The sequence below is a fragment of the Rhipicephalus sanguineus genome, chromosome 1 (assembly GCF_013339695.2).
Source record: "Rhipicephalus sanguineus isolate Rsan-2018 chromosome 1, BIME_Rsan_1.4, whole genome shotgun sequence".
NCBI lineage: Eukaryota > Metazoa > Arthropoda > Arachnida > Ixodida > Ixodidae > Rhipicephalus > Rhipicephalus sanguineus.
This window is the reverse complement of record NC_051176.1, coordinates 33,341,523-33,369,216: the sequence shown is the minus strand read 5'-3', so window position 1 is coordinate 33,369,216 and position 27,694 is coordinate 33,341,523. Positions and strand designations below refer to the sequence as shown.

The following is a 27,694-nucleotide window of genomic DNA, read 5'->3' as shown; positions in this document are numbered from 1 at the left end:
TAGCGAAACGGCCGCGAGTGCGTCATGAGCGTGGCATGTAAATCATGACATACATGACATGGTTTTCATGTTACCACCTGTTATTTATGTTCTTCATACAGTCACATCGCGCAATACCAATTTTGGTGTATATCAAGCCAGCGAAACTGCCGCGAATGCACCATGAGCGTGGCATGTAAATCGTGACATACATGACATGCATGTCATGGTTTTCATGTTACCACCTGTTATTCATGTTCTTCACACAGTCACATCGCGCAATACCAATTTTGGTGTATATCAAGCCAGCGAAACGGCCGCGAATGCACCATGAGCGTGGCATGTAAATCATGACATACATGACATGCATGTCATGGTTTTCATGTTACCACCTGTTATTCATGTTCATCACACAGTCACATCGCGCAATACCAATTTTGGTGTATATCAACCCAGCGAAACGGCCACGAGTGCGTCATGAGCGTGGCATGTAAATCATGATGTGCATGGCACGCGTGTCATGATTTTCATGTTACCACGTGTCGGTTATGTTTGTCATGTCGAAATGTCTCATCATACCAGTTTTCGTATATATCCATTCATTTAAACGGCCGCGAGCGCCCCGAGACCATGTCATGTAAATCATGCCGCGCATGACACGCGTGTCATTATTTGCACGTTAAGACCTGTCATTATGTTCGCCATGAACTCTTGTCACGTCATACCAGTTTTGGTATATATGAAATTAACGGAATGGCCGCAAGAGCCCCAAGGCCGTGGAATGTAAATCATGCAGTTCATGACATGCATGTCATGATTTTTATGTTATGACCTGGCATTTATGTTCGTAATACGGTCATGTTATTCCATACTAATTTTGGTATACATCCGATTAACGAAACGGCCAGGAGAGCACAAAGTCATAGGCGGCTAGACAGATAGATAGATAGATAGATATAGATAGATAGATAGATAGATAGATAGATAGATAGATAGATAGATAGATAGATAGATAGATAGATAGATAGATACGCTCAAACTCACAGAAGTTCGCTAAGAAATGCTTCGCATTTAAAAGTGACATTCACTTATACCTAGTATTGTGCAAGGGTCATGAAGAAAACGCTCAATTTTTCTTAATATGTGGTGAGTACTATTCGAACTATTCGATTCGAAATTATTCGACCAAATTACTATTCGCTTCAAATTCGCTTTGAACTTCAAATTTACTATTCGCCCATCCCTAGTTTTTGTGAATTCAGCTATCTCAAAACTCCACATAGAGTGACACCTCGTGAACTCAAAGTAGTAAAAAGCAGAAAAAATTTCGAGATAAGCAAAGTTGCACAAATTCCGCTGAGAAGTCCAGTTCTGTCTAAAAACGTTATCACTGATGACCAGTTTCTTAACAGGAGCGCCTAACTCGCTCTTTGTAAAGGGTCATTCCACGCCAAACGTCCCAGACATTGCGCTCGACCCTCTCCAATTGTATTGTAAAAAATTGTGGACGTTCATATCAGTGCACTATTTGCCCTCCGAAAGTATTTTTTGGAAAAAAAATTTTTCTTGTCTGTTACAGCGATTTGAATTTTGCCGTAGCGGGTGAAACATAGGTTGCGAAAAAATACTCTAAAAAATACAATACTTTATGGAACGCCTTAAATATCTGCTGTTTACTTGAAAAGGAATGGCACTATCTTATTATCACCCATTGACGACCACTACTTTGTCTCACGATGTGCTTTGTGGTGAAGCAATGCTGCAATTCTGCGCCCATTTTGATTATTTTTTAAAAATTCTACGAACATTACAGACAAAATAGGACTATATCACATGGCTGGATAGTTGACAGTAAGCGTGTCAAAAAAGTATTGAAGTCGATGACCGAGTAGTTTCGAAGTGGAAGGGGTGCAAACATTGAAAAATGTGTGAAATGCCCCACGTTCAGGCACATGTAGAGTGGTGATGCAGTCCAAGTAAAAATGCAAGTTTGATCTCGTTAGGAAGAGTAAACAAAGGAGATTTATTGGTGAAAGTTTCATCGGAGTGTTTTTTGTTTTTGGCGAGAAACAAAAATTTATGTTGAGCGTTCGCGGCGTGCCTGGGCGCGGGCTCGTAAGTCCGCTTCACTGCGCCGCCACTGTTCCTTCGGGCAACGGAAGCATGCAGCGCAATCGCGGGTGGCACGATCGTGTGCTGCTGTGAGTTTTCACGTTTCGACACGCATTCTTCGGCTTTCCGCAGTACCACCGACGAAGTGTCAGGGAAAACGAGTGATGGTTCGTTTAAAATATATTATTATATAATAAAAGTGGCTAACAGGCACCGGGAATACACTTATAATTCTTTTTTTTATGGGCAGCTCGCTTGAACGTGACTCGCGCCATTCGTGCCTCGGAGCCGAACGGTGCTACGTATTCTTACGCTCAGATCTTCGGCAGAGGTGAACTTTGCTCCGGTGATCGCGTCGCCGAGCGAGCACGCGGCACTCGAAGGTTCGCCTTGGCATCCCTTGGCAGAGCGTAAGATAAACATTGCGAATGGTGAGTATACTGCTATCGTGTCATATTTTAGACGGAGAGCCTGTACAACGGAAACCGAAAGCGATAAATATACAAAAGGACGAAGCCGCCTTTAAGGCGACTTCGTCCTTTTAAATGTCTATCGCCTTCGCTTAGTAATCGCAAGGCTGAAAGCATCACATGCAGCGTGGCAGAAAGTTTAGCTCTCAGCAAGGTTTGAGTCTACAATCTCCATCAAAGGTACGCGCACGTTTCACCTTTTCGTGCCATCATCACTGACCACTCTTAATGCCAGGCTCACCACCTACTCAGAAACACAGGCATTTCAAGTGGCGAAGACCATACGTCGGCAACGGAAGTAAAAACTGCAACCTCCGCAGAGATCGAAAACACAACCCAAGCTCTGCGCCTGTCGTACGTGTGCATGCAGTGATGTGGCAATGAAATCGTGCTCTGCTCCGACTACTAACCGGCAGCCTTTAGTGCCCTTCCGAAACATTCTGCCAGCCATATGCACTGCTTGCAAGTTTTCAGCAACGTGAAAACTCACAGCAGCACACGATCGTGCCACCCGCGTGGGTGCTGCATACTTCCATTGCCCCAAGGAACAGTGGCGGCGCAGTGAAGCGGACTTACGGGCCCGCGCCCAGGCACGCCTCGAACGCTCAACATAAATTTTTGTTTCTCGCCAAAAACAAAAAACACTCCGATGAAACTTTCACAAATAAATTTCCTTTGTTTACTCTTCCCAACGAGACCAAGCGTGCATTTTTACTTGGACTGCATCACCACTCTACACGTGCCTGAACGTGGAGCATTTCACACATTTTTCAATGTTTGCGCCCCTTCCACTTCGAAACTACTCGGTCATCGACTTCAATACTTTTTCGACACGCTTACTGCCAACTATCCAGCTATGCAGTGATGCTACCGAGGACTTCTGATTTGGAGCAATTTTTGGAGCAGCAAAATTTCCGTTTTGGAGCACTTTGGAGCAGCAAAATTTTCATCTTGGAGCACTTTGGAGCAGATAATTTTGCATCTGGGAGCACTTTGGAGCAGCGAATTTTACATCCTGGAGTGCAATACAGAAGCATATTGCATTAACATTCAAGCACCTGAGTATTATTATGGGGCTCTTATGAAGGCTAGAAATATTTCGATTCATTGCAAATCTCATGGAAAAATCATCTCAGGAGCATAGCCGTGCGCACAGGGGGGCAGGGGGGGCGGCCCCCCCTAATCACCTAAGAGGGGGGGGGCGCAAAATCTGCCCCATACATTGACCCTTGCGATAGCAATTATATGGACACTCTCGGCGGATTTTTGCCGTCGCCGTTGCCGTAATTTTCCGTATAAAGTTCGAATTAATAACATCACCACGCGCATTCTAGCCGCGGGTAAAAACTCGCGAGCGCTGGCGACGAACGCGGCTGAAGCGGAGATTAAACTAGCCGGCCGTCTGTCTCCGCCGCACGGACAGCGCATGAGATAACATCTTTCCGCGTGCGGGCCTGCCGTCGATTGCTCATCAAACAGAGAGGAAACGCCCCGCACGTCTTTCGTAAGGAGCATGAAGGGACGCCAGGGGAGCGGAAGGGGGGGGGGGGGACCACATCTTTCGAAGGGCGCAGTCGCTTGCGCGCGCTATCTCAAGGTGGAGACGACTCGTAAACTTGCTGTGCTCTCAACGCTTACTTCGCGTTTAGAGAACTCAGAGCAAGAAAACGCTTCGGTTCCTGGAGGGGCCATATTCCCTTATAAACCAGCGTTTTGTTGAGTTACGCGAGATCGGATCCAAAAGAGTTAGCTGCTAGTCTTACTTCGTTTCACAATACAATTTTTTGGTATCGCATTCATTGCTTCACTTTTAAGCGAAACTGAGTTTTTTTAACCGTTACCTATTGACCCCCGAAAGCAAGGCGGGCCCGCTACTGACAGCTGCGCATTTGCGGCTGCTCCGACCAGGAGATATGATTTTACTAATGAGATGACACTTTTAAAAAACAAGCAAAAAATTCGAATTGGAACCCTAGCACGTGAGCTCAAAAGGGCAGGGCCTTTTAGGGGGTATTTGCCGCAGAGTGATTACAAACTCGGACATGCTGGCGGAAGGAATTACGAAAAAGCTGTTCTGGATGAAGATCCATGGATAAAATATATCTGAGGAAAAGTGTCAACGCGTTTCCACCGTTCGCGTGCTCTTCCATAAACGCGAAGAAAGGAAAATTCGATATTGTCCCATGTATCTACTGCGAGCGATCCCAGATTTCATTCCGCGATGTCCGGAAACAGAAGTGACAGACATTTTAGCGGCACTCATGTAGTTATTACTGAACATTGCTTTCCTTACGTGCCGTGCGACGCTTGAAACGAGCTATCAGCAGCGTTTCTGGAACAGACGACGTCCGCCAATGAATCGCCGTCGCACTTTCTCGCTACCGATAGGCCTAGACGTCACGAGCCTCTGCGGAGAGCGCGTTTTGCTGTCGAGCCGACTTGCAGAACAGAAGCTGCGTCGGCACCGTGTATGGCATCGTGGCTTACTCTGAACGCACGCGCGAGCGCTATTTATTGAGCGGAATAATTCTTGGTCCATGATTGCGACTTTATTGGTAGCCCCTAGATCGAGCTGCACATGTTCTGACGCGCCGGCGGTGGGATTGGCGGTGATAGACGCCCCCAAACCCGAGACTTTGGCGCAGTTTGGCGCAAATTTCGTCGATATTATCAGGATGGCGCAGTAAATACAATTTGGCGCACTTTGGCGCAGGTGGCGCAGGAGTGGAATCACTGAGCTATGTGATATAGTCCTATTTTGTCTGTAATATCCGTAGAATTTTTAAAAAATAATCAAAATGGGCGCAGAATTGCAGCATTGCTTCACCACAAAGCACATCGTGAGACAAAGTAGTGGTCGTCAATGGGTGATAATAAGATAGTGCCATTCCTTTTCAAGAAATCAGCAGATATTTAAGGCGTTCCGTAACGTATTGTATTTTTTAGAGTATTTTTTCGCAACCTATGTTTCACCCACTACGGCAAAATTCAAATCACTGTAACAGACAAGAAAAATTTTTTTTCCAAAAAATACTTTCGGAGGGCAAATAGTGCACTGATATGAACGTCCACAATTTTTTACAATACAATTGGAGAGGGTCAAGCGCAATGTCTGGGACGTTTGGCGTGGAATGACCCTAAAGGTTTTAAAGAAAAATAATGACATACCAGAGCTATCAACCAGCTGTGTTTTTTGGCAATGCCTTTTTATTTAGTGCAGAAAGATAGACTAAGGCTGGTCTGCCTCTCAGTAACACTTGCACATAGCAAAGCTTTCTCGAGTTGCTTGAAGGGACACTAAAGGCAAATAACAATTTATGTCAGAGTGAAAGCTCAATGTCTAAATGACGTCTAAAACGGCAATATTATCAACAGCAGTGCCCTACTTACCAAGAAATTAAGCTAAATGTATCACACGATCAGCGCCACACGAGCGGCACATTTTGGAAATGATCCCGATGACGTGAGAGAGTTCGACTACAATTAATCACTAGTAATCAAACTTGCTGCAATAAAAAAAAGAACCTTCCGTGCATCGAGATAAGTAATAAAATCCTGCTTGTTCGTTTCTGTTTGATTTATGGAAAAAAGAACCCCTTTGGTGTTGCCATGGGGAACAGCGCGTGTGGTTCAAAGGTTCTGTTTTCACCGAACTGCGCTTCGCCCGGCACCCTGCTTCACTCATGCAGTCGTGCCTCAGTGGTAGTTTCGGTATCGCGTACTGCCGCGTGTGTTTTGCACACTCGTGAAAGTCACTCTGACAGAAAGTTCGACAAAATGCCGCATGCATGTGATGTTGCCGGATGCCCGAATGGCACACGCCGTCGCGCAGTAAAGGCAGGCAACGTTGGGCACGGCAGCAGTGACGTGAGAAACACCGCTTTCAGGCGGGTGATTTGAAGTGCACTAGCGCGATGCGGACCACTAAAACGTGATTTTATTTTAAAATAAGCACTTCCTTGGCACTAAAGTAGCACCACGAGGTTTCTGGACTGTTATTTCAACAATCAACGTCGACTTAACCCATATATGCCCAGTGTCCTACATATAGGACGCTTCTTTGATGCACTCTAACATCGCTATTTCTTTAGCTGATGACTAGCGCCACCTACTGCCCATCAAGCAGGCCTGATTCTCAACGTGTGCAAGCCTAGACATTGCTTGCTTTTCATGCTGCCACGTGCCGACCGCTTTCTCCGGGCAAACACGTGCTTTGTGTGAAAGAAGTCATGGAGAGGAAGAAGTGCACGTGAAATGCCGACCGCGTTCTCCTGGCAAACACGTGCTTTTTATGGAAGTAGGTATGGAGAGGAAGAAGTGTAATGTCGGTTTGCACATGAAATGTTTCAAGGCTTACTACACCCGCACATAGCACCCCTAATGCCCAGTGTCCTATATTTATAGGACGGCTTGAAAAACAGTGTTGCGTTTACCTGGCAGTAAATAAAGAGCTTGTGCTTTCTTTTGAGGGTAGAAGTACCCTTTTTGTGAAAAAAAATATTTATGTAATTTTTTCTGAGTTTGGGCATATATGAGTTAATATTTGCCTTTAGTGTCCCTTTAACGCATCGCATGTGGCAATTGTCCGCGTCGCTGCACTCAACATTATTTCGCATCAAGCGAAACATGTTTCTTGTTTCGGCTGATGTCGTCAACCTTTGAGTAGCTGCGTCGACACTGCCCCGATCACCGTGCGTGACGCCACGTTCTTTCGCTTAAGAAAATGGTCAAGCCAGCCGATGTTGCAGGTGCGATTGGTACAGTCGAACCCGGGTATATCGAACTCGCCAAAAAACGTTTATTAGTTCGATATATGGCATAATTCGATATAGGCCCGCTATAGGATTTAATGACACAAAGGCACATAACAATAAGAAAAGTACTTTATTAATATGGTGGCTTACTTGCGTGCCCTACTTTGGAACAAAATAGTCCTGGATTTTCTTCTGTGTCAACGACTTCGCTGCCTGCGACAGCACGCACGCCTCCACGTTGTCCAACGAGTCAAAGCAGCTGAGGCCGCAACCTTCCACATTCACGCAGTAGCGCCGGACCAACGCAAGTGCACTAATCACTTCGGAGGATGTAGGCAATGGGCCATCGTCAATTTCCTTATTGCTGTCGCTTTGGCTCGTGGTCGGCACGTCTGCAACGTAGTCCTCATCTTGTAGCTCACCCATGATGGCGACATCATCGTCCGCACTGACGAACTCGTCGAATGTCGATCCGTCGATAGCTCCCGGGAACTCTGCCAGCTCGCTCCAAACTTCGGCGGAAACAGCTGCGGTGTCTTCAGTGCTGTCATCGGAATTTGGGGTGTCATCACCAGGCATGCGGAAGCCGGCATGCCTAAAGCAGTTCTGGATCGTCTCCTTCGTGACATCTGCCCACGATTTATGATTTTATGATTTCGAGTTTCGCGGCGAACGGCAAATTCTGCCTCTTTGCACAAGCCATGACGACAGCACGCCAATAAAGTTCACAGAGCACCAACAGGCAACACCACCAGCACGGACCACGCTGAATGAGGACTCGAGGAAAACAGGCAGCAGCAGGCACACAAGCATAAAGAAAGAAAAAATGGCGCTCACTTCTACCGCCTCCGCGCCTCGGAGAAAGCACGACGGCCTCTGATTGGCTGTAAGCGCTGCGAGCGGGCCAGGATCATTTCTTGCAGGGGGGTGTTCGCCCATGCACAACCGGGTCTGAACCACTTTTTCTAGGGTGGCGCCGGCAGTTTTCCCCGCCACCGCGAGGGAAAGCCAACTTGCTGGAGCACTTTTGAGGCACATGGAGTTTGATATATCTGTTGTCGTTGCTATTTTCGTTCGATGTAACAGTAACTTTTGCTATATATTCTCAATGTAAATTTACCGTGTTTAGAAATTGTTCGATATACGGGATAATTTGATATAAACGGGTTCGATATAGTCGGGCTCGACTGTATAGCCCACCGCTAAGTCCAGAGAATCAGCCTTCTCTGTCAATGTTGTGACTGGAAGGGGCTCCTCTCGCACAATGCAACCACACAATCCAATCAGCACCGTTTTAACATCCGGAAACTTCGAGCCTCGAATCCGCTTCCTTGGTTAGGGTTACCTTTCTTTGCAGCATCAGTGACTTGCTTTGCTTTGGCGGCGTTATCCTCACCACATCGCACGACTGACGAAAAAATCCGCGCGATATGCCTTCTGTAAATAAAATACTGAAATCGCATCTGACTGTAAACAAAACTACAGTAGACTCGCGATAATTCAAACTCTGATAATTCAAACTTTCGGTTAATCAAACAAACCTTAAATTTTTGGTTGGCCCATTATGTTTTCAATGTATTTTAAAGTTGCTTAATACAAACTGCCTCACTGCACAAATTTGGTTAATTCAAACTTTTTGCTTGTCCATGTCTGGAAATATCTGCTGCCTTTGTTGCTTCTAGCTGAACATTCACGTTTTTCTCTTACTAACCGGCGCAAATAAAGCTGATTGCCTGCCTACAAAACGGCCAAACCAGCCGAACCTTGCGCACCAGTAATCTCCTGCTGACTGATGAAAAAAAAAAAAACTGTACAGTCTGGCCTTGATCTGTCGCATGCCAAACATTTCTCAGTCACTTCCTTTGCGGTATGCCATGCGAGAAAGCGCCCTAAGAATTAGAAGGGGCTAGCAATTGTCGTGGGACGCAACACATTTCATCTAATTACACACCCGTGCATGCCTTGTATAATAACAAAAACCAGTATTATCGCTCATGTATAAAAATTTTACTGGCAATCATGCAGAGCAGTCTATGATGTTGCTGCGGCACTGAGAAACAATAAACATCACAGCGTTAGTTGGTGTGTTGCCCCGAGTCATATTTATGAGAACTTCTGATAATTCAAACTTCTGATAATTCAAATAAAATCCTGAGGTCCCCTCAAGTTTGAATTATCGAGAGTCTACTGTACGAGTATGAACCGCGCTATTTTGCAGGGCCTGCCTCTGTGCAAGTCTATAGCGTCACATGACGTAACACGGGGTTGCTTGACAAAGTTGTTATGCCACTAGGTTCAGACTTTACATTCGGGAACAGTGTCAGCTATGTCATAAGCGTGGCAGCCTCGCACGAACCTTGTGAAACGTATGACATTTCGCCGCTAGTATTTCATGAAACGGTTAGGCGGCGTAGTTTTTGTTCCACTCTCAGTCAAGATTTAGAGATAACCGAAAGTGGGCACAGAAATAGTTCGAGATAAAGGGCAATAAATACATTGGACCTATGGGAAATCGTTCGGTACCGCGGAAAATTTTGACTTAGCCGATTTCTCGAGATATGAGAGTTCGAGTTAACGAGGTATTACTGTACCTCGAAATTTTTTCGCAATTTTACTACTTAAAAATTTAACAGGGTATCATTGTATAAGCAGTGCACATACTAAGTAGTAGCACAGCCACACAAACACAGCAGCTGTGCTACTATGAATAAAGGCTGCAGAAGAGAGGAAGAGAGGAGGGTGCTGTGGCCCTCTGCAAATGGTGTTCCTCAAGGACACAATATATTAGAACCGCTGTCATTTGTTTTTTCCTTTTTGTGGTAGAGTTGTGGCTGCTTTTTGGGAGATTTGTGGCTGTGCCTGTACAATCAGGAGGATTCATCAGAATGTGGGAGCGTCCCGGAGAAATCGGGAGAGTTGGCAGATATGAATACAGGCACTTGAAAGAGCTAATTGCCATCTAGTAGCCCAAAGATACAAAGTAAAAATGTTAGAGATTCAGCTAGTTGGTATATGAAATTTCGTAGCAAAAAAAACAAAGCATGTATACCTCCTCTCTCTACTCCTTTGTTTCATCACGGAACACAAGTGAAGCCCACACAAGTGTCTCGGGAAACTTTCTGGAAGAGGCATAACACTCGGTAGAGATAACTAGGAGCTTCATGACACATAATGAGAGCCTGTTTGCACTTCAAATATGTCACTTGGCTGTGTAAGCCAGAGCCACTGCAATCCACAGCTGTAATAAACGGAAGCAGTCTTCACCCAAAGTGTTTAGGGTAGGTCACCACAGTCGAGAAGGAATTTTACAGTTGTAGTCAGAAAGTTATAATTATACTTTTTGCTCGTAGGGCTTAGGTAGCTTGAAACTTTAAAATGATATAATTGTTAAAAATGCAAAAAATTAAATTTATAAAAATCAACTTGAGCAGTGTGCTTGATTGGGCTGGTTGGTGCATAGTAGACAAAGAATAAAACAGTGCTTAGGACGGGCGAGAAGAAACAGACACGGCGTTGTGTCTGTGCCTTCTTCTCGTCCCGTCCTAAGCCCTGTTTTATTCTTCGTCTATAAAAATCAAAATGTACCAAAATATGCATGTTGCACCAACAACCGTAACAAAAAAAGGGTAAGTTCGATTCAAGCGCAACTTGGTAGGTACGTAAAGAGGACAATAAACTGTGCACCTAACCACCACAATCACCACATCTCTAAGCTAAGGTGGGTTATCATAAAAAGACTAATACAGCTGATATCCGGCAGGTTTGTATTGCACACAATTGGCCATAGTACAAAAAGTTATAGCTCATTTAAGTTATTGCGCTTAAATGCACAGTTCCACATATAAAGAAATCGCACGCAAAATTTTATGTGAAAATCTTTATTAAAAGAGAAGTTATCCCTGTTCGCGTAACTGAGGGATGCAAAAAATCATGTTTTGAGAAAAATGGCTTTAAAGATTTGAACAGACCGTTCATGTAATAAAGAAACATTCAATATGTCGAAAATTCACCAGGCCCTTAGCTTGGGCCCTCCTTTGAAGAGGCACACGCTCCTTTTGAGCGAGCTGATGCACACTTTTTTTTTCTTAGTCATTTTGCATCTCCAGCGGACTCGCATCCATGTGCTTCCACAGCGGGTCTACGCACCAATTCCCTAACTTGTGTTGACGCTTCCTTTTCGTCCTATACTTTACCATATTTCATGGAGTACTGCAACTTTCTCCTTGAAATGCCAGAACTAAATCAGAGAGCTCAAAATGGCACATGAAAAAGCACAGACAGCCGAACGCAAATGCGCACAACGTAAACAACAGAGCGCCGCAGTGCTGTATGGAAATTTTAAAATAATCGAAAACACCATGTCCCAAAAGCTTTAGAACATACTTAAACAACTCAGAATTAGGTAATATGTATACAAAGAGAGATGACAAGATGGCAGGTATTGTGGATTCAGAAAGTTTCAGCTTCGGTTTTGCATGCCTCTAGGAGGGGTTGGAAAAATTGTCCCAACTCTTGAACGCCTTAAGATAACACAATTCTTTTTGCTAAGCATTCTTCAATGGACAGGGAGCTTGAAAATGCTAAATCCAAAAAATCAATTTAAAAAAATGTTTTGAAGGTGGTGACCTTTTCAAAACAAGGTTTATGTAGCAAAACAATAATAGGCCTACGTACCTCCCCAGTGCGGTCATAGTGCGCTGCCTTAGGCAGGATCTCTTCGCGTGCAAATTTCCGTGCCAAGTTCTGATACTCCTTCTGCTCATCTGATAGCTCTGCAGTAGAGACATAAGCCAGACAGTCACTAACACTGTGGGAACCACAAGACAATGGCATGTACAGACATAATTGGAATAAGCTCAATTCCTCAGACTAAAGTGAATTCATCAAATGCCACCATGGCAGGTTAAGGTAAGCAGTGGCATTGGCCCTGAGGCAAGACATTTTCTGAGACATGTCAGCTTTGGCTGGATGCAAAATTACTGTAAAGTGTCCATCTGCTGAGTGCACTCCAATGACAGAGGTCCACTTAATATGAAGAACAAGCATTCGAAACACATAAAGAGCATGGCCTGCAATGCCAAGTTCATCTTCTTGCAATGGAAATAGTACATCAATATAAACGCAAAATTGCACTAAACCTGACAGAAGGAAAGAAGATTACTTTTAAGGGCTTGTTTTCTTTGTTAGACAATATTAATGAGAAATAACAGACAATAATGACAAGGAAAGTATAGGGGATGTTATTTCTAGTAATTAAGATATAAATGTGAAGAAGGTAAAGTGGACAAAAGATAACTTGCCGCCGGCAGGGACCTTCTAATATCGCGTGATGCTCTACCACTGAGCTACGGCGGCGGTCATCCTCCAGTCCACTTTATGGGGTATATACGTGCATTTAAACCTAGGAGTGTTAGGCATTATTGTCTGTTAGTTCTCATTAATACTAAGCCTGACAGCAATGCAAGGCTTCCCAACAAGTTCGTGGGTGTGTATAAGTACGGCAGTAATTTATGAAGCCCCTATCAGCATATGCGTTGAAACAGATTGGCAGCTGCAGCCACAAAAAGAAAGTGGAAGGCCGGATTTCACAGCAGCAAATGGTGGAACAGAAGCCACATATGTGGCCAATTGCCTTGGCACCTGAAACAGCAGCTATTTCCTTGATGGCTACCAGATGCCACTATCTCGATAATTGCTTTGTGGTAGTGTGCCATTATCTGGTCACCGGAAATAGCAGAGTCAACTTCTAAATGTTTTTCGCTCTATATGTCACGCAAAACGCTGCTCCAGAAATGATTTCACCTTGTCACGCTCACACGGGGGCGATCAAATGCACAATACCCGCGGTGGTTTCTAGTGTCAGGGGCCAAAAGCTAGCAGCATTAGTTCTCGACATCAATGCACATCTACACACGATCCTGGCTTCTTGAGCTGACACATTCCAATGCGTATGTCTGGGTGAGGCTTTACAGAGATAAAGGCATTGGGATATGATACAAAATGCTGCACAATAAAATTTTAAAATTACAAGTAGAAAATACTATACAATAAAACTAAAATTACAGATATGTTCTGTGGCATCTCTTTTTAGTGTGCTCTGCCCGAGAAAGAAAGGTTTGTGCATCACTTGAAGGGACTGATAACCGGTGAGAATGTGTGATTAGATACTAGTGAAAATGGAAATGCCGTCAAACGTAGTGACAGAGTCAAGTATTCTTTACGCAACATGAATAGGATTTATATTGCTACATTGCATTTGAAAGCCACACAAACTGGTACATCGTGATGCCTAGTGGACAAACCTTGGAGCTGCACGAATGAGTTGTTCTGATTGCTGTACGCAGTCTACTGTTGTTTGGGCACACAATAATACATGCTGGTGAAGTGTGGCTCTTACATGGGACCGAGCCATACACACTGATTCTTTCAACCACAAATATGAAAGGCTCAGGGAACAACCATGACTAAAAAACAAACGCTTTCATAATTAGCCTATTCATTCATACATCTATGCTGCGCAAGTGGCTATTCACTTTTGGCACCTGTGCCACTGCTTGGTTCTCCAACATTTTTGAGGATTCTATGCCATCCTCCCCAATATAAGACTCCTAACAACTACTTTAATGTGACATTACCTTGAACACACCAATTTTTTCTTGATTATAGCTCTCAGTTGGAACTTTTCACAATTTTTGGCTCCCGAGCTCAGACTGTGGCCCTAACATGAGTCTATACAATATTTTGCTCTGTAATGCTGCACAAGCTTGCCTGTTTGTAGAAGCTACAAACGTTTTGTCTTCAACACAGTATGTAGCAATAGTTATTCGCAACTTCGATACGGATGACACTCAAATTGAACATGTTTTGATGGCAAGACTGCTGTTAATTGTTTATTGTATTTGTTTTACTTGACGAGTGCTGTACTTCAGAATCAGAGAAAAAATATTGCTATGCCAATACAGAGTGTCTACCAAGTTCACATTTAAACATTCCCCTAGTTTTTCAGGTTTTCCCTGAGTGCTTTTGCTAAAATTCCCTGAGTGAAACAGAACTTCTATGTGAAGGTGGGCTGACACCTACATTGCCCGATGATGTCACTCTTTATTATGCATGTTAAAAAATTTACAATGACTTAATACCATTTGAGTAGTTCAGAGTACAGTTAAACATCGATATAACAAAGCCGGTAAAATCAGTAATGTATTTCGTTATATCACAACTTCGTTAAACAGAAATTGGACCTTTTAAGCAAGGTATAATTACCAAAGGATGCATTTTTTCCAGTGAAAATGCCACAAGAATGCTAGGCTAATACGGCAGTCTGAAAAAAATGACTTTTTTTACGTGGAAAAAGACGTCAATTTTGTTGAAGCGGGGATCTGGCCACCACGATTTTATGCCGCGCCAGCAAAGTCCTCTTCACAGTGCCGGTGCCTCATGCGTAAAGCAAAAGTAGTGCACGTTTAATGGACTGTGCGACTGCAGCTATTCTGCTCCCACGGCTCGTCGTCAAAACATCGGGTGTTTCCCAGAATAGTGCGACACCGATGCTATCATATTACCCAGCCGAACAACTTGCTTTCCACTCAGTCCGAAGAAAGTGAAACAAGGAAATCCGTCGCACGCTAGGAAAAAGAAAAAAAATGCGCTGCTTCGCCAAGAGAGCGAAGCAATGAATGCAATAGCAACAAATTGAAATCTTATATGAATAAAGTCTAGCAGCTCATTTCTTCAGGAAATGCGGTCGCTGCCGCAAGCGAAGTGACCCGTATATCGCTTTAACGGAAACTTTAAAGGGACACTAAAGAGCAAAACGATTTTTGTCGCATTAGTAAAGTAGTCTTCCACGATACCAAAAACACCACGCTTTCTGCGCAAAGACGCTTAATAAGCGAGAAAAGGCGCAAAAAGAAAATACAGGTGGCGATGCCACCTTGGAATTCCCGCACCAATTGCTATGACGTCACATATTTTTGAAGACGCCTGCTTGGGCCTACGTAGTTCCTAATCGGTTAAATCGAAGTGCACTGTCCTCTGAGGGGGCCAGAGACTTGACATAACGAGTTTGTGGAAATTTCGTCGAGCCAGTGGTGCCAAAATATGCGAAATGCTCTTTGAAGTCTTTTACGTCACGAATTACAAAGTTCGGCGCGAAATTTAAAAATGAAACTTTCTAATAATAAACCTATGGTGGTGAAATATACTACACAAGAGTTCGAGCACACTTTATCAATCTAAACCAATTCACTGTTTCTCTTTAGTGTCCCTTTAATGCGATCAGAGCCCAATACGTACAAAGGTATGAGCCGTCTGCTGATCCCTTCAAAAGATATGGCGGCACGAGCTACTGCGGGCGACGACGCACGGCGATACAAAATACGCAATTCCTGCCGGATTCACGCAGCCCCCCCCCCTCTTTCCAGAGGGGGGGGGGGGTTCAACAGAAGTCTTGTAATTCGGCTTTGTCGCAAAACATCCGTAGAAGGAGCTGGCAGCGGTGCCGCTGCTAACTACGAGCAGCTCCAAAAAATGTTAGTGGACTGCTTAAAACTTGTCGCAGCAGTGCCCTCACCGAAAAAAAAAAAGAAAAAAAGAAAACTTTCAGTTGCGGTAAATTCACGATTCCTCTCGCGTAGAAATTTATTTTAAAAAATAGCTTCCTTGGGGCTCGGGATCACAGGGAGTGAGCTATCCGATATCCCGGAACAAGCAGCGGCGTCTTTGTTGCCAATCGGGATGGCTTGCAAGATACCAGCCTTGTCAGTGACATGCGCTTCCCGAGCGATTGCGATCACTTGCAATAACTGAGAGCTCGTTACATCTACTGCTGCCGCCTCTACGGCTACTCATCCTTGTAACTCGACTCACGGCGCAGAGTAGGGGACTACAGTGTGTAGTCACTGAACACTTAAACAACAGTGCGCGATACAATGTGTCATGGTTGCCATGGTTCCCGCGTACTACGCATCAGCCTGGTTCTGTCCCACTCTGCTGCTCCGAAAGTGAGGAGAGCATAGAGGTGCGCCCTTTCCTCGCAGCCCCAGCGGCCACGCGATTTGAAAAATGCGTTCACAAAATCTGGAGTCGGCGTTACCGTGACTTTCGTTCCCTTTCAATAAAGTTGCAGCACATTTTCCCTGATGATAGCCCAAATTCCCAGAGTTTTCCCCGAGTATTTCCGGACTATCAAAAATCCCTGAGAATTCCCAGTTGGCAGACATCCTGCACTACAACTTCTGAGTAAACATAAGGAATACATAGCAAAGTGCCAGTCTAGGCCCACCTTCAAGCCTGAATTGTGCATTTCTTGCACTTACATGTAGCCACAAAATGTACCAAATACTCAGCTGATATTTGGGCACACATTATGAAGCCTCAATTTCTCATGACAACTTGTCAACGTTTTTATCATTTTGTTACACGTCTAGCTAAGTGAGTCATTGCAGCAGCCATTGCTTATTTTTAAGGAATGTTTTCGAATTTAGAATGAAAAAAATGATGCACTAAATCCTTCCGAGAGAATCAGTGGCAGTGAAACTCACCGAAGCAATATCCAGAGTGGTTGACCTTGGATGCAGCAGCAGCTGCCTCGGTTGACAGTGCACGAGAGTGCTGAATGGACTGGAGTGCCCGCAGTGCCTGCGTTGGAAGGCATCTTCAGGCATGACAGCTAAACCAATTTCTGTGTCTCCAGATATCCTGGAGAAAGAATGCAGCCACACTTTTGCTACTTAGGGTAGCACTTGTTGCTGCGCTAGCCAGTTCATACCTTTCGAACAGACTATGTCCACTTAGCTCGAAAGAAAAAAAAAAAAGGCAGAAATACAATGGCTTCTTTTGCTTGGCCCCTTCTTTTTCCTTTTTGTTGGTGCCAAGTTTATGGCTTCTTTGGAGCCCCAGCACTGTGGTTGCTTTTTGCATGCTAACCAATGCGCACTATACGCAAACTGACATGTGATGAGTACAGTTTATGGCAGGCCCTTGAATAGTTCCTTCTGCTACAACAATGACATTGGTGCGTACACAAAGCAGCAGAAACCCCATTCTCAATGCGTACTTCCCATACCTATCATGACCTCCTTAGAGAGACTCATTTTCATTGCAATATGAGCACTCCCGGCACATTTCTGCCAAGGTCGCGCAAAAGGCAATAACATTGCGCATTGCATGTGAAAGCATGCAAGGGCAGCAGACAATGAAGGAGAGGACAAGCGGTGGTGCGCCATTTGTATGGAAGCTTCCTTAGGTTAGTATCTGACACACTCATTGTTATACATTAAATGGAAACTGCAGGGAAGCCTCCACCCGATTCAGCTGTGCACTACTGAAAAGGTCAGCATGAGCAGCACACACGACAAGAGCAGCTTCTACAAGTTGAAACCAAAGAGAAAACCTGAACAAAACATTTTTCTCGCAAATGAGAACCTTTTGTATATCTACGTCACCATGCAGCGGTGCCACCACACTCTTTTCCGTTCATTCTCCAATCCTGTTGCAATACGGGTGCATGCTGCCCAGAGTAGACCCCCGAGGTAAACAGCTTTGCTATGAAAAGCAACCGACAGTATTTCACTGTGTGTAAAACGAACCTTCTCTTTTCCTGAACATAACGTGCGTCTTATACAAGGCATCCCAACTACTGCGCAGCAAGATTTTTAAAAAGGGGAACAGCATTACGCAAAATAAACCTAGTACATCTTGTTTCTAATATACTGGAGTACCCACTACTCATTTTTTGTTATGAGGTTTGAATAATTAATCATAATTATACTTGTAGCTCAACAAGTACTCATCTAATTACCAAAACTATCAATGAGGCATATGTAGGCATGTTTAAATGACATCCAACTGCACCATTTTCCCCAAATGCACTAATTGCGTGCTCATATTTTTCCAGCTGTTAGCTCTTTCATGACAGTGGGAAAATTGGCCACATTTTGTATGCTTGAGTTTTTTTTTTAGTAATATGATAGATACAGTAATATTATATATCAATATAAAGCTAAGTGAGTGTACTTTTTAATGGCATTACTTTTAAAAATTAATATTCGGGTATATTATGCAAGAATAATTATGAACAACAAGATTTATTAAACATTCCAAAGCTGTTGTGCTCCCAACATGAAAGAAAAAAAACTAAAAAATAGTCTGAAAGATACAAAATGTTTCCTAAACAGTTTTCTATAGTAGAGGAGAGTTTGAATGATTTAGCTCAAAAAGCATACGAGTTACCTTTTTTTTTTCTGCCCAGTGAAAACTGCATTGCTCCATCAGGTTGCAGGATTACATTTTTCCCCTCTACAAATTTTCCAGACAATGTAATACAACAAATATAATTAAGAAGAGGAATACATTTTCTAATGATCAACAACGGGTATTTTAGCAAGTTATGCTAAATAGCAGCACAGAAAACAAACCAGATACCAAAAGGCAGGACTGAACATGGCACCAAAACCTCCTAACATATGGCTTCACCGCACACAATAAAATTATTCTAAACTTGTAAGCTTCAAAAAAGTCTTCACATTTCAATGTCTGACACTATCGAAATAGGTGGAACCATGTCTAAAAGCTCTAAGATGAAAAAAAATTTTTTTTCTAAGGTCGGTGTGCACTAGGCAAAACAGGCATTACAAGTGGCATTGTCCAATCGTCAAGTTTCCTGATCTCATAGCACTTTTTGCATTTTCTCCGCTTCGTCAATCAGTAGGACTTGTTCTGAATATACTTGTTTTGGGGACGTGTAGTCGTGGAAGCTCGACAATACCCATATAGAGCGGCAGGAAAATGAAATTCACCATCTCTGCGGCCGCGACTTCCCAAGAGCCATCATCCTCAGCATAAGACTGCTTCTACAGAATTTGCAACCACGCATACTAATTTTTGTTAACACAAGTCCTGTTTAATACTTTCGCTGTGAAAAGATGCCCAAAACGCCTATTTTCCTTGCGACACATATTGTTTCACTGCGCAACACTACTCCGAGGAAGACACAGCCAGGTACCCTTCTTGGGCTGAACATTACTCTCCACTGGCTGAAGACGATGTCACCAAATCGTCACAATATACTGTTGAGACACTACAAATAGAAGATATAATACTGCCAACATCCTCACGACATTTCCATCAGAGTAAAAAAATCGATGTGCCAGAAAGCGTAACGCATTGATCAACAGCAGACTACAATACGAGCTCGTTCTACTACAGTTTTCTTATCATCCGACCTATATTTCCATGATTTGACATCATCCTCAGAGTCACTTCTGCTAGAAACAGCAGAAGAATTGCTTGCAGACGCAACAGAATTGTACAAGGAACAACACTTCCAAGAGAATCTCTCTTTGGGGTCGTCTGCCATTCACGAACGAACCAAGCGAACCGCTGTCCGAGTTGTGGTTAAAAATCGCCGCCGCTTGGAAAAAAAACTAACCACGCAGGAAACGAAACATTAGTGCTTACAGAATGTACTAGATGGTGCAATTAATTGCTAGGAGCACCCGTATTTTTAAATTCTCGCTTGGCGCGTTCAGGTCCCCGGTGACCCTCGTTCTATAGGCGCGGTCACGAAAGAGTTAAAGAAAACCCGCGAAATGTGAAAAATAACACACAACTACACTCCCACCCGCAAAACAAAGCAGTGCCCTCAAATAAACTTACTGCAAGAAACCGCGTTGCCTATCGTCTGCTGCCAGTGACAGTATTTTGCACATTGGCAAGGGTACAGGTAGGATTGCCACCTGTCCAGTTTTAGACCGGCCAGGCCGGTTTTTCAGATGGCGGGCCGGTTGCCAGTCCGCACCGGCCGCCATTGGCCGTTTTTTTTTTTGTCATAATATTGCGATTATTTTTTGGGTGTTTTATAAGCGTCAGTTCAACAACTACGACGGTAAATATATATCGTCAATCACCAAAACTCTTATGCTATTAGTCAACTACTTTCTGGGATCCCTTCAAGTCTAGCGATCATTGGAATAGAGCATATTATTGCGCGTGTATGGTACATGAATATCAGACATTTTTGTGGCATATGCACATTTTAATGTTCCTTTCTGTCTATAATGCCACTGGCCTGTTGGATTCAGACACAAAGAAGAGCTTTTTTATGGACGAAGCATTGTGGTTACTTTTCAGTGCAGCACATTCAGAGTAATAAGCGAAGCGTCATTCCAATCACGGGTACTTTTATGTCAGCAATTAGGCTAGTTGGTTAGCTGAGTGTGCTGCTTTTATTTGTGCATTGCTCAATGAAAGCAATGTTACATTAAATGGCACTGCATGCCGAAGAATTGACATAGCATCTATTTTTCAACATTATTTTAATCTCCTGTTAAACCCACAGAAGTGGTGCAACAAATAAGAAAAGGGTGCCACTATGTCTTATTGTCACGCTGCAGCACCCAGGATCTACCACCTCCAAAAACGAAAGCACCGCTTCGTTATCATCCTAATGAGTTTGTGTGAGAATTCTTGGCAGTCCAGCAGTAGTCCCAGCTTCCAGCTTCTGGTCACCATTTATATCTACTATGCAAGTGTTTAGGTGTTTAACTTTAAGCGAGTGACTCGATTTTTGTTTATGTGTTCCTGCCAAGCATGCAACACAGCAGAGACAACGCCAACAATGTGCTTTAAGGGGGTATGCGAGGGTAAATGGGTCACCTTCGTCTAAGCTGCATATCTCAATAACAGTTTCATATTTTAATGCGAGATTTTGCACTTTGAATAAGAAAGGTTTTGGCCAACACTTGGTCTAATTTAATCACTGCAGCCTTTGTTACTATGTATTTGTATACGAGAAGCTAACTTTAGGCTGGGGTGAAAAATTAAATGTACCTTTGCTCAGAAAAAAGAAAAATATTGCGGCCAAATCTGGCACATTACAATATTCATTAAAAGAAGTTTTATAGACACTTCAGCACTTGTTTGTCTTCTTCCCCTACATCTTTGTTATCTGTGTACTGTAAGCTTTCCATAACGATTTTGCACACTAATTCCACTTAATATTGGGTCTGACCCCTAGCCAGTAAAAAAAAAAAAATGTGTTCCTACTTTTACTTTGCAAGTATATTGCGCTCCCTTGCCACGTACCGAGTGACTTCCTAATTTTCCTTTTTTTTTTACGAGTTATAGCTGAAACAGTTATTCCAAGTTTTAGGTTCAGGTTATTTGAAAAGCGTTTCAGTATAATCTGATAAAATTTCAGCGTAATCGGCCAGATAGTTTTTGAGAAAAGATACATCAATGTTCAAAAAGGTTATCGTGCTAAAAACACGATTTTATGTTTCAAAACACAGACGGTAAGTACTCACAACAGAAATCGATGTCTACACTTCAAGCGCTACAGAAGCATCCTAGGTGGAAATATTTGCAATCACAACTTGGAAAAATGGCTGAAATCGAATATATTTAATTGATGTACCCATATTTTTATCAAAATTACATATGTGCAGAAACAATGATGAAAAACAACATCATTGCCCATGTTTGAGGCGTGGTTTTAAGGGTATTTTTTAATCGCTTCAAGTGCTCCCCTGGATATTTGCCACTGCATGGTTTCACTGTGCAGCATTATTTTTTAGTAATGAAATGAAATCAATTTTTTTGTCGATTTACCCTAGCATACCCCTTAACACTTTCGCGACCGCGGAAAAATCTGTTTTTGGGTAGTCCAGGAAATATTTTTTTTCCAGCCACAGAAACTGATTGACGCTAAAGTGTATCGTATCAAAGGTAGAAGAAGATTTGCTCTTTCCAAGAGTACTAATTTCAAACAAAAGATTTATTTAGATTATAAAAATGTTATCAAAACAAAATATATATAACAAAAAGACAACAAATTCATAAAAACATCAATGCTACTCTGAACAAGGTAAACAAAAAAACAACAAAAGATGTTTTGAACACAAGGCCCTTATAGAATAATACTGGAAATTAAGTTCTGTAAGTACAAAAGTTACATACATATAAAAATATAAGCACTAGTGTCTATCATGCCACCGTGCGAAGCATTTTCTTGGCACGGTGAAACAAAGGTTCGCAGAAAACTTTTTCTGCTCAACCTTCCTTTCTTCATAGCACAGTTTGCAGTTCTGCTATTTTTCAATTTTTTGTGGTTGGTGCTGGGGATCCTGAGGCACCTTTCCATGTATACATTGAAATGAACAGTGTACTCAGTTTCCGAATCTGTTAAAACTCGTAATTTGTATCCCCATTTCACGACTTTGTCCCACCTGTACTGCCGAATGACTGACTGACCTTTAGATATTGCCACGCCTGCTTCTTGTTTTCTTTTGTGTATTCGAGTTTCACCCACAAAAGCTGTTAGCAAGGCTTGGCGCAGACCGTGCCGCAATGTTCGTGAAGCTTCACGATTGGTCGAGGTCATTCTGTCAAGATTACGCGCAGGACGCGAATAGTCAAGTTTTTTCGAGAGCTTTAGCAAGCACCAGCGATAACGCTAGAACCTTTGATGCTGCACGTACAAATACCGACGTGCCTTACTGGAGATCAGATTATTGACGGCTGACGCTCTGTTCACTGCTATCAGTGCACAGTGTGCATTGCTGTAGCTTGACTTTCCATTTCCCGGCCACAAGTCCTGCCAAATAAGGAGTCACCTTGGACATGCCGCCTGCTGCCTTCATCGACATCACGACCCCGTGACAATATCACCATTTTCTCAACCATGGAAAGGTTCCAACGCGGTTGAATCATTCATGTGTTGCAGTAGAGGAGACACACGGGTGAAACTTCCCGTGGAATGCGACAGTCATCTTCTCCGGATCAGTGACACTCAAGAAGGCAAGCAACATCTTGAACTTTTTCCATGGCACCAGTGACGGTGGAAGAATGCCCAGAAATATGTATCGCCTACTCCAGTAACAATGCAGGCGCGGGACTTTTCCCGTGTACACCAGAAGTCGAACGAACTTGCGCATCTCCTCCTCAGTGACCTCCCTCCTGGATCCGTTCCTCTCACTGTGCATTGCCTTTTTGAAAATATGCATCCACGCATACTTATTTGTGTGGCTGCACATCTCTCCGACGACTTCTGCGGCAAAAAACAATACGAAGAAGCTGCCGCGCGGCACTCCAGAGCGCTAGGTCAAGGTCCACTCCCATGCCGCCTTCGCGGAGGAAACTCTGCTCTTTCTGCAGCCGGCGCCAAATGCTCCTGCTCGAACGAAGTTGACACCTTGCAGATAAAAGGTGTGACCTTTACTACGCACTGGATACGTTTACATCAATGCGCAGCAGCGATAAAACGGCCCGAGGAGAGAGCGAAACTTTCCAGCGGATACTTGATGTTCCGGGGCGGTTTGATGCACCACTGCTGTCCGTACTGAAGTCTGATGAATCAAAGTCATCTTCCATGTCTCTGATGCTACCATCATCCAGAGATTCCCGCTCAGACTCATCGGAATCCGTCGAAATTCGCTGTTTTCGTGGAGCGCCGTAAGTGACGTCGCTGCCATGGTCGAAACCAAGAGTGCTCACCTCTCCAACTGCAAAGGAGCTTTAGAATCACCCTTGCGGCAGAAAAAAAAAACTTAAAAGCGAAACTGATAAAATACTTCCTCTTTTGCCCTTTGAGTGGCATTGGATGGTATTAGCCGTCCAGAAGTGCTTAGGGAGCACCAAAATTTGATCTTGAAGTCATCAATAACATACCATCGATGGGAATAGGTGTGGCCACTAAAGTGTTAAGGCACTTGAGGCCTAAAACGGTAATCCAACGATGCTGCCAAATGAAGCGGCAGACCTTTTGACAGTGTACCAAAGGATGTAACCGTGAATGGCTTCAAGTGGAATAAATATTGGTTTTCTACACTTCAGGACAGATTTAGTTACATCTTTTTTACTGCTCCTTATGGATATTCAATGCCATGCATGACTATGACCTTTCGCAACGAACGAGCTGTGTTTTATCATGTTGACTGTGTTAAAAACAAAGGTGTGTCAAGGTGTGTCTTGTATGTCATATCTTGCACAAAATTCGTAGGGGCAGCATGTTATACACTGGAAAATACAGTAAATGAACTGTATAAAGTTTGGCAGCTGGCTGCTATCAGCCAAATACCGAACATATAGATACACCACCGAACTTTATTGGGAGTTATTACACGAGGTGCCTAGGAAGGACGATTGCTTGTTCAATAATGTTCAATAATGTTATTGATGCAGCGCCCACTTATTACAACATTTTACCTGCCCCAGCTTACTGTAACCTGGTACACCATGCCGGTTCTACTTGATCAGCAACTTCTTTTGCGATTTATCTGGCACCCATGTGAATTTTGCATTCAAGATGATTCCGCTTTTAATTGTATTTGTAGGTAAAACTTCAAAAGCTCATTAAGTGGTGTAAACACACAGAGTTCATAGCAACTTTGAAGAAAAAAATTCAAGAGCTTTTAAGGACTTTCAAGCACCTAACGAAGAATTTTCAAGGACTTGAAACAACACTTGTTAAGATCGTAGAAGAAGGAAACATCAGCGTTTACAGAATGAAGCACATCTTTCATTGCACACAAGCCAAAGCAGGCATTTTTTCACAATCAACAGCTAACTAAAGGAGTTTTCACAGTTTCTTTCTTCGCTCATATTTTGTTCACTGCAGGTGTTATGGCATTACACTGCTTTCCGCAGGTTTCGGTATTCTTCTAGTTTGCTTAAACTGATTCACCTCACAATATGGATGTGCTGTGTGTGCGTGCAGAACACGCACACACAAAACAAGCATTACCAGCCTTAGGAATTTTTCAACTTATATATATATGACATAATTGCCACTAATATAACACAAAAATGCAAGAAAGAAACACGAACATGACAACACGGGCAGCACTTCCAACTTAGTGTCATTTTGGGGGCAATTGCATCACATAGGAAGTACCAACTCAGTCATGAACATGTTCACCTGATGAGTATATCTGCACACACTCCCACATTTACAAAGGGGTCGGGCAGCCTCCCCCACTGCCACAAAATATAAGCCTCGTTAACCCTCTGTTCAAAGGTAGGCTCGTGCGAATGTAACTTTCTAGGCTCAAAGTGAGTGGCAATTAGTGTCGAATAATTTTGAAGTGAATTCGAACAGTAGCAGGGCTTGAATAGTAGTAGGATGCAAATTATATACGGAAAAATAATTCAAGTTTTAAAATTTCTCATACTTAGGCAATATAAGAGGCTAATAAAAAAAGAAATGAAGTGCAGAAGTGTGCCTTCGCGCCGGTACGGATTTCTCCTGACAAGGTGGTTTCACGGCAGAGCAGTCTCGTGGTGCAGTCAAACCATCTTTAGACAGGTTACATGCGGTAGAATGTGTCTATTTGTTCTGTTTAAGTCTATTTGTTCTGTTTAAGTGCTTCCAAATTTTAAATTATAGTCACAGCAAATTTGACAACTGTAATATGTGCTCAATTATTCGCACAGAATTATCCAAAAACAACTGCTAAAAACCAGCTCAACAAAAGTGTATTGACAAAATTCAAGGACATTTAAAGACCGACAAAAATTTAAGGGTTTTCAAGGCCTTGAAAATGCTATTTGAAAATTCCAATGTTTTCAAGGGTCTCAAAGACCACTACGAACCCTGACACAGTCATGACCAGTGCTGGGCAGTATCGAAGATACATCTATCTTAGATACTCCTTGGGTATCTTGTATCTGTATCGCGATAAGTCCCGCAAAACAAGCATCTGTATCTGTATTTCCGATACATTCAATAATGTATCGAGTATCTTAAGCTACAAGATACTTCTATAGAAACCCCACCGAGCGAAACAATTAACAGTGGCTGAACTACGCTTCTCAAGTTGATACTGCTGCTACTAAGCTACTTGAATAAAACTAACGACAGTGACATTTTTTTATATATCTGCTAGAGTTCTCCAGTGAGGGCAGGTGATGAGGTCAGTGCGTCCCTATTGGTGGAGCAAAGTCACCTGGTGGCGCTCACGCGATCTCGACAAAAACAAGCCCGCGAACATCTACGAGCAGTCGAACTTCGTTTTCTCGCAATTTTTTCTTCCTTTTTACTTCTGTCGGTACCATGACACTTCCTTGTAAACACTGTACTCCTCTACATACTCTAACGCGTACGGCACCTTTCGCGAAAATTCTGATGCTAATATAGTGTCGTTATTGAAGTGTCCCTTGCGTGGTGCTTCGTTACGAAGTCTGAAGAATGCAAGAATTGGGTTTCTTTGCGTCTCGCAGCTTTCACACGACAGCAATTTAAAAGATCTCGTGGATATAAGTTTGACTTACATACGATGAGATTGACTTATATGCAAATGAGATTCCAAAAATCTATTGCTCCACCGGTGCTGATGCTAGATGCCGTTGAACGTTGAACTTACGTAACAGAAGATATCTTGGCCTACTGTATCTTTGTTCTTCCTGCTCAATTATTCAAGGGTTCTTTTGATCATAAGTTGATTGTCAGCATGAGTGCTATTTTTGCTATCCTCGGTTTGCATCCCATTTAAAGAAGCCCGCGAAACATGACCACGTGACAGCCCTCGTGCGCTGCCGTACTGCAGCGCTCTCAAACGTGCTTCGAGCGAAACAAGCGGCGTGTGGACCATGGCGAAACGACCGGCCACGGCTTTAGGCATCGGCTCCATAGTGCGTCAACATTTCCGACTACCACACACGGCCAGGAAACACCGTCGTCCCTTACACGTACTCATAGGCGTGCGCAGAGTTCCCCTTCAGGGGGGGTGGTGAAGGTTCATCGCGGCGCCCCCCTCCCCGCCATATTAAGCCAATGTATGGGGAGCGATATGCTGACAGTTCGCACGCCGCTTGTTTCGCTCAAAGCACGTTTGAGAGCGCTGCAGTACGGTAGCGCACGAGTGGCGCAGTCACGTGGTTTTATTTGATATTTCGTGTACTTTCTTTTAAAATCGGAAAAATATCACCGCGCAGCATGTACATACTCTATTGGTATGTACATGCTATTGGTATGTACATACTCTATTGGTATGTACATGCAACCATACTCCATTGGTTTCATTCACTCGCAGTTAACCACTTTTTTTAAATACTTGGTTATATATTTACGTGAAACAACCTGTAAACATATATATTGACTGGGACTAATACGGAACCGCCTTGCTATTTGACTAAGATATATTGGTTTTCTTTTTTAGGTGATAGTAAAGTTTTTCATTGCTGCAACTCACGAGATAGTCGGAGCTATAAGTAGCAATAGTGTGAATAGCAGTGGTATTCTGCAACGCTTTGTGCCACTACCCCGCCTGAGAACTTTCTCGACGGCACCAGTTCTCTCGGAGAAGAAATTTCAAAAGATTGCACGTTAGTGAATATGTTGCTAACGAATGCTTTACGCCAGCAGATAAGTGGAATATCAAA

At 43.3% G+C, this 27,694-nt stretch overlaps 1 protein-coding gene across 2 annotated transcripts in view; it reads right to left on the bottom strand.

Annotated features, from left to right (window-relative positions):
• LOC119390334 (probable medium-chain specific acyl-CoA dehydrogenase, mitochondrial) overlaps nt 1-27,694 on the bottom strand; it is a 142,478-nt gene that overhangs the window by 108,480 nt on the left and 6,304 nt on the right. For both annotated transcript variants that reach the window (XM_037657960.2, XM_037657954.2), the window contains exons 2-3: nt 16,858-16,954; nt 11,990-12,087 (exon numbers count right to left, since the gene is read on the bottom strand). In XM_037657960.2, coding sequence (XP_037513888.1) covers nt 11,990-12,087; nt 16,858-16,954 — 195 coding nt within the window. The remainder of the gene's footprint in view (nt 1-11,989; nt 12,088-16,857; nt 16,955-27,694) is intronic.